General features: G+C 39.9%; 1 protein-coding gene across 8 annotated transcripts in view; it reads right to left on the bottom strand.

The window, feature by feature from the left end:
- Mtmr1 (myotubularin related protein 1) overlaps positions 1-7,202 on the bottom strand; it is a 59,967-nt gene that overhangs the window by 19,374 nt on the left and 33,391 nt on the right. For all 8 annotated transcript variants that reach the window (XM_029473180.1, XM_029473182.1, XM_029473181.1 and 5 more), the window contains 2 exons: positions 2,585-2,770; positions 1,383-1,589 (listed from right to left, as the gene is read on the bottom strand). In XM_029473180.1, coding sequence (XP_029329040.1) covers positions 1,383-1,589; positions 2,585-2,770 — 393 coding nt within the window. The remainder of the gene's footprint in view (positions 1-1,382; positions 1,590-2,584; positions 2,771-7,202) is intronic.

Genomic DNA, 7,202 nt, shown 5'->3' with positions numbered 1-7,202 from the left:
CCTATACCTGTGGTTGCATTCCCTATACCTGTAGTTGCATTCCCTATACCTGTGGTTGCATTCCCTATACCTGTAGTTGCATTCCCTATACCTGTAGTTGCATTCCCTATACCTGTAGTTGCATTCCCTATACCTGTAGTTACAGATAATTGAGCTGCAACATTTCCAGTCCTTCTTCCTTTACATTTTTAATTATGATAAAAATGTGCAACATAAAAGTTACTAAAGGTTAAAACAATTCTTAACTGTACAGTTCAATGAAACTACATACTTTTTGTAATCATTAGTATCATCTATTCTAGAATGTTCATCTTCTCAAATTGAAACTCTGTTCCTATTAAATAGTAAATGGCTACCCTATATCCCATAATTCATGGCAAGAAGCATACTACTTGGTACTATTCTAGCTACTTTGTGTAAATGGAAAACATAACAATATTTAACATTTTGTGTCTTTCTTATTCCATTCGATGCAATGTCTTGAAGGTTTATATGTCAGTGACCTTCCTGGCATCACAGGGTGTCCTGGGGAAGGCAGTGAATGGAGGAGCAGCATTGGTGATTGGGATCATGCTGATAGCAGACAGGTCTCCTTGACAGTGATTACAGAGTAAATACTACTGACAGAACAAACTTAATTATCTGGGACTGGCAAGAATGCCCAGTGAGAAACTCTGAACTATTTTAACTTGTAAGTGTACATAGTTATAGACAGACAGATATACATTTGGTAATTAATTCCTGCTGGGAGCAGCAGGGCATTAAGTAAAGGATTGTTAGCGTTCCTTTCTCTCTTGTAGGGGAGCCTCTAACTGGCTGGGCAAGAGCCTTACACTCATTAACTCTTTGTGAACTAGAGAGAGAAGAAAGGAAAAGAATTTCAATCTTTTACACAGGCAATGTGCACAGACTGACTCACACACACACACACACACATTCTGGTTGGGCCCTACTACCTGTCTTATCTATTCCACAAGTGTTCATGCATATTTACATATATACCTACACACATGTATATATAGACAGACAGACATATACATATCTACATTTGGATGGATAGGTGGATGGAGCTGAGCCCCCCTCAACCCAACAACTTTATTTCTTTTCTCTGGCCTTTTTATAGACAAAAGTTCTTAGAAAATTACCTCATAGATAAAATATGACACAAAAGGAGAGTCATAGAAGGATGTTGATACAAAACAGTTGTACAAAACAGTGTTTCTCTCTATAAGCTCATTATAAGTTCAAAGCAACAGTTTCACATGGCTTCAAGTCTGGTGCAGAGAAAAGAGGTTGCTCATGCATGTAAATAGATGTTACCAAATGCCAGGCACATGTATGTGAAATAATAAAACAGTTACACATAAGCCAGACAAACATACCAGGGCAAACCTGTGTCCAAAGCTTATCCACTCTTTTTCTATGAGAGCCTCAAATCCTTTAATGGTCCGGTAATAACTGTCCAACATCAGCATTGCCAGAGATGTGAGCTGGGATGTTCGATCCCACCCATCACTGCAGTGGATGACCACGGAAGTTTTCCCAGATTCTATTTTATCAGCAATTCTCACTGCCCCAGCAAGGAGAACCTTCAGAAAAGAAGATAAAACAGATAAGGCTACATTAAGTATTTAACTGTTGTATAAGATAATTCTGTACAAAAGTTTGGATGTTCTGGCCAATAAGCCATACAAGAATGCTATCTAGGACTGAGGCTCTATTTCAGTAAGTTCCTAAGTTCCAGTCCCAGTATCCCAAACAAAACAAAGCACAACAACAAACACAAAATTAAGAATCACTAGGAAGTGTTAGCATCATGTTTTTTAATTATAAAAATAATATAAATAAGTGGGGTCATTTATTGGAGGGTCAAAAGTTCTGTTAAAAACCTAACTACGTATATTATACAACTGTAATCCCAGCACTGGGGAGGCAACTTCAGGACAGTCTGGGTTAGGTGGTGAATTCAAAGGCAGTTCAAGCTACACATAAAGACCCAGTCATGAAAAACAAAGAAACTTGGGGCTGGAAAAATGTCACAGTAGTTGAGAGTGCATATATTGTTTGTGCAGTGTTTGGTTCTGGGCTCTTAAGTCAGGCGGGTCACAACCACCTGTAGCTCCTCCACCTTCAGGGGATCCAATACAATCTTGTGACTTCTGCAGGCACAGCCATTCATATGTGTATATGCCAATCTCCACATATGCATCTAATTTCAAATGAAGCCACAGCTTTAAAAAAGAAGCGTAACTTTTTAGAAAGCCTAGCATAGGAAGGCGGAGTCAGGAGGATCAGAAGATCAAAAGAACTTCAGCTAAACAGCAAAGTTGTGGGCTAGCATGGGCTACATGACCCTGTCTTAAAGTTATTTATTGATTGATTTATAATGAAAACATTGTGAATTTTTGTCAGAAAAGCCCTCCACAAAGACTATAGTCTGTTTCCAGAAAAATTGTCCAAAAGGTTTCCTACACAGTCAAGATGGATTGATATGTAATGTTGAAAACACTTATAAATAGAAATATTTATGGCAGATGGTTAGATGTGTGAATTAGAAAGTAGATAAAAGATTGAACTTGTCTACCCGTATATATTCCAGCCAATGTGTCCCATCCACATTGGATAGCCAATGTGACTCATCAATTGAAGGGTACACGATCTCCTTTAATTTACGAAGTGACTCCCTCATCACATGAATATTGTGGATCTCCAAGAATATGAGTTCAGCATTAGGGTAAGCACTTTCATTTTCATATCCACCACCCTTTGCCTATAAAAAAGCAAAAGATATACATTATTTCTTGAATTAACTTTTGTAGTGTTTCTACTGTAACTAGACATAGACCACTAAAGATGCATCAAACTCCCTCGCTAATAAATCTCTATACACTGTATGGCTGCTTTAGAACTGCCAGAACACAACAGGGGTACCATGAGCTGTCAGCACAGACCAGCAGAAATGCACCATCTCATTGCAGTGCACCATCATCACCACATCTCAAGTCTAGGAGGCTGAAATATAGGTGCCAGAGGGTCAGAGTTCCTTAGAAGTCTCTAGAAGAGTGTGCCACTTACTTTTCTCATTGCTGTGACAAAATATCTGGCAAAAGGAAGTTAAGGAAAGAAAGGGGCTCATAGTCTGAGAGGACACGGTCCATTACAGCAGAGGAAGAGTAGTGACAGATGTGAAAGGTGACACTGATGAATGCTGCTTAGATCACTTTCTCCTTTTTATTCTGTTTAGAGCCCAGTCTAAGGAGTGCGGGTATCCACATTTAGGGTGAGTCTTTCCTTCTAAGTTTCCTCTCTAAAACCATTCCCAAAGTCATGCCTAGGGCTGTAGCTATAGGATTCTAAATCCCGTCAGTTACTGAACAAGACCAACAACCACAGAGAATATTGTTCTTTGGCTCTTTGTTCCTAGTACCCACAGACAGTCTAGGTTTATATACTCAACACTTTAATCTCCATTTCTATGTTTGCAGTTGATTCCCCCTTTGTCTCTGCCTCTGTCTCTGCTTTCTTTATAAAAATACCTGCTGCTCCAGTAAAATGGCTTAGTGGAGAAGGCACTTGGCACCAAGCCTGACAACCTGAGTTTGATTGATACCAAGAATCACTGTAGGAGAGAAGCAAATCCTGCAAGCTTGTTCTCTGGCCTGTACACAGAAGCATGCACATGTGCATACAAATACATGTAATAAAAATGTGTCTGTCATGCTGAATTAAGGCCCATCCTAACCTAATATGACTTTGATTTAACTTGATTAGATTTATAAGGATTCTTTCAAAATGTACTCATAAGCACTAAGAGTCAGGACTTCACCATGTTGTTTTATTGAGGACACAATTTAATCCTTAATAATCCTATTTCACCAACTATGGTTTTTAAATCAGTACCAAGTGACTTTTACACAAGGTTCCTTCTGCTAGAGCTATTTATTTACCTAGAAAATGTCATACTATCACAACATTTCTACATAAGAAGACAATTTGTAGTTCTGAAAGCACAAAATTTATCTTAGCAATTTAATAAGAGAAAATAAATGTAACAAAAAGGGAGTAGGTGATCTTATAATAAAACCTGGTCTGTAGCTAGCTTACACTTTACAGAGGTCAATATTCAAAACACATTTAGACGAGAGTTCAGAGAAACTGGCAGCAAAGTCAAAAGCTACAGCTTCTGTGGAGGACAATTCGACAGGTCCTCCAAAGTTACAACTGGTGGAAGTTATGCCTGGTGAAAGCATTCCCACACCATCCAGCCACTATGAGCATTGGTGAGCATGTTTTATTTAAGTACCTGTTCTGATTTCTTCGGCATATATGCCCTTGAGTAGAAGAGCTGTATCACAATAGCCAATAGGGAGAAACAATTTAAATGTCCACAAACAGAGAGATGAGCAAATAGAATCTTGTCTTTCAATACAATAGAATATTATTCATCCAGAAAAAGGAATGAAGTAGAGATGCTACAAAATAGATTCACTTTTAAAATGAGGGAAAGAAGACAAGCACAAAAGAGTTCTTAAATATATGATTCCATTTTTATGAAGTGTCCAACTGAGGGGAATCTATCCAGATAAAAGCATATTAACTGGTGCCAGAGGCTGGGCAAGGGGAATGGGGAGTGACAGCAAATGGATACAGAGTTCCATATGGGCTGATGGACTGGGACAGTAGAGCTACTTTTGCAGGATTGTGAATAGATTGGAAGTCCTTGAAGTATAACCTAAGGAGTTTTATGTTACCTGAATTTTATCTTGATAAAGAAGTAAACATGTGTAACACAAAGGCACACTATTAATTTAGTCTGAAACTAACTATCCAGTGTATACAAATAACTGTTCTGCTCTACCTCAGTACGGGGACAATGATGAGTAAGGAGAGACTTTGGTCCTTTAGGCTGGGGTAGGGAGAAGAGAACAAGATCAAGAACAGCACAGGGCTGAGGGTCATGTGCTCTAGGACAGCACAGGAGGTGCCAGATACCTGGACAGCCAAAAGCAAAGAAGGCACAAATTAGGGTACAGACAAGAATAGCCAAGACAAATAGGGCACAGAGACAGGTAAGGACAAGGCTTCCTGAAATGAAGAGAAATTCTACACAAATTATATGAGGTCATTGGTAAGAATGATAAATGAAGCCAGAGAGCATGCAGAGACTAGATGATATGAGTAAAGGGATCAGACAGTAGAGGAGCAGAGTTACTGGGAAGGGCCTATGAGGTGAGACATTCTGCAGGTGGATTAAGCACAGAGATGCAATCATCTGGTTGAAGGAGCTAGGGCACAGATGGACATATGATTTGAACTATTTAAGAGGCAACACACAGTAGTAATTTGGAACTGTAAGAATAGATAGGACAAGTGATACCTATGATTCTCTGCTGGGTTACATGAGGTGTTGGCATCATGTGTTAGGAGTCTATTGGGGAAAGAATATATTCTATGGGGAAGATTGGTGTCAAGTTCAGTGAGGACCAAATGACTTTGTGATAAGACTTGGCTGGAGTCATTTCTAGGCCAAGGGATGCAAAGGTCTGGAACTCAGAAAAATTCGGAACTGTGAATATCGATGTGGAATATTTGTCATATGAATGGATGACAAGGGAAGACAGAAAACTGCTGCATGGTGTTCCAAAACGATGTGTAATGCACGGACAGAAGAGTAGTCCAGAAGCCTAAAGAAGACCAATATTTAAGGACAACAAAGGAGAGGAAGGAGAGAAAGAGAGCAGAAAGGAGAGACAATAGAAGAGAACAGATAAGAAGGTAGGGGTCACAAACAGGGAAGGAGAGAGTGGAGAGGGCAGAAGAGGTGAGGGAAGAGGAAGCAAGGAGAATAGGAAGGACTAAAGTCCCTGGGTTGGCAGGAGAGGCCAGGGAAGGAAGACAAGGCTCAGGGAGAAAGCCACTTCTTCTACCTTAACAAGATGCAGGAAGGGAAGGCAGTTCCTGTTAGATATAGCTTATCCTCTATGAAGAAGCAGTCAGTTTTTCAAAGTGAGGGGCTGGGCAGGACTATATACTTGAATTGTCATAAAATGGGTTGAAATGGCCTTTGTTGAGAATCGAGAGGTGGTTGGAGAAATGTAGAGGACCAGCACCCAGCAGCTCTGAGAAAGGTACACAGAAGAGATGAAGTGGATTTCAAGGTAGTGATGACTTTGTTCAGGCACCTACTTTGTGTTAAGCTATAAGCTAAGCATAGAAATCAGTTCTGCAGAGCCAGTAGCCAATGGGAAGGAAACTCTGTGAGGGGATGAGCCGGAATCTCATAGCTATATAGCATTTCAGCACAGAGGCAGCGTGCATGCACTTAGAATTGGAATGAAAGTCAATTTTCTGCCTACAAGCTGATTATAACAATGCACAGAAGACAAAGGCTCATTAATTAAACCAAGGCTATAGAGTTAACAGAACACTGCATATCAATTCTATAACAGAACACAGGGATCAGTCATCTGGGGGTCTCAAGACAAAAAGGAAAGACAATGAGAAAGGAAACCCACTGATACTTCAGAAGGAGCAGGGTGTGAGGTTTAGACAGTTCTAAAAAACAAAAATATTTTAGACAGACCTTATCTATCAGGGCCAACCAGAGTTCTTGAGAGAAACTGATGATATGGGCAAAATAGGTGCCTGAGTCTGCAATCTGAGCAGTAGAGGTAGGACCACAGCTATGCTTGCTGAGAAACAGAAATTAGCATATGCCTTGGCTTGAAGCAGCTAGCTGGGGAACTCAGATTCTTAAGTTTCCGGAGCTGAGAAAGCGCCAGTCTGAAGAATGGGGAAGTGGCTAGCTATGTAAGCACAGCAAAGATTCTGTGGTGACCTTGAGATGTACTTGAGGAACTAAATAAATTATCCTACAGGAGATGATATGTGAGAGAAAGGAAAGGATTCATGCGTGTAGTATGTGTAGAGTATGTTCTGTACAACATGATGACTATTGAGAATGATATTATATTGTATAATTCAAACTGCTAAGAATAGATTTGAAGTTTCTTCACTTCAAAAAAATGTCTGTGAGGTTATGCGTGTTTGCTACCTTAATTTAGCCACTCTACAAAGTGGATGCTCACAGTCAGCTATTGGATGGACCACAGGGCCCCCAATGGAGGAGCTAGAGAAAGTATCCAAGGAGCTAAAGAGATCTGCAACCCTGTAGGTGCAACAACATTATGAACTAACCAGTA

The sequence above is a fragment of the Mus caroli genome, chromosome X (genome assembly GCF_900094665.2).
Source record: "Mus caroli chromosome X, CAROLI_EIJ_v1.1, whole genome shotgun sequence".
Lineage (NCBI taxonomy): Eukaryota > Metazoa > Chordata > Mammalia > Rodentia > Muridae > Mus > Mus caroli.
This window is presented reverse-complemented; position numbering and strand designations above follow the sequence as displayed.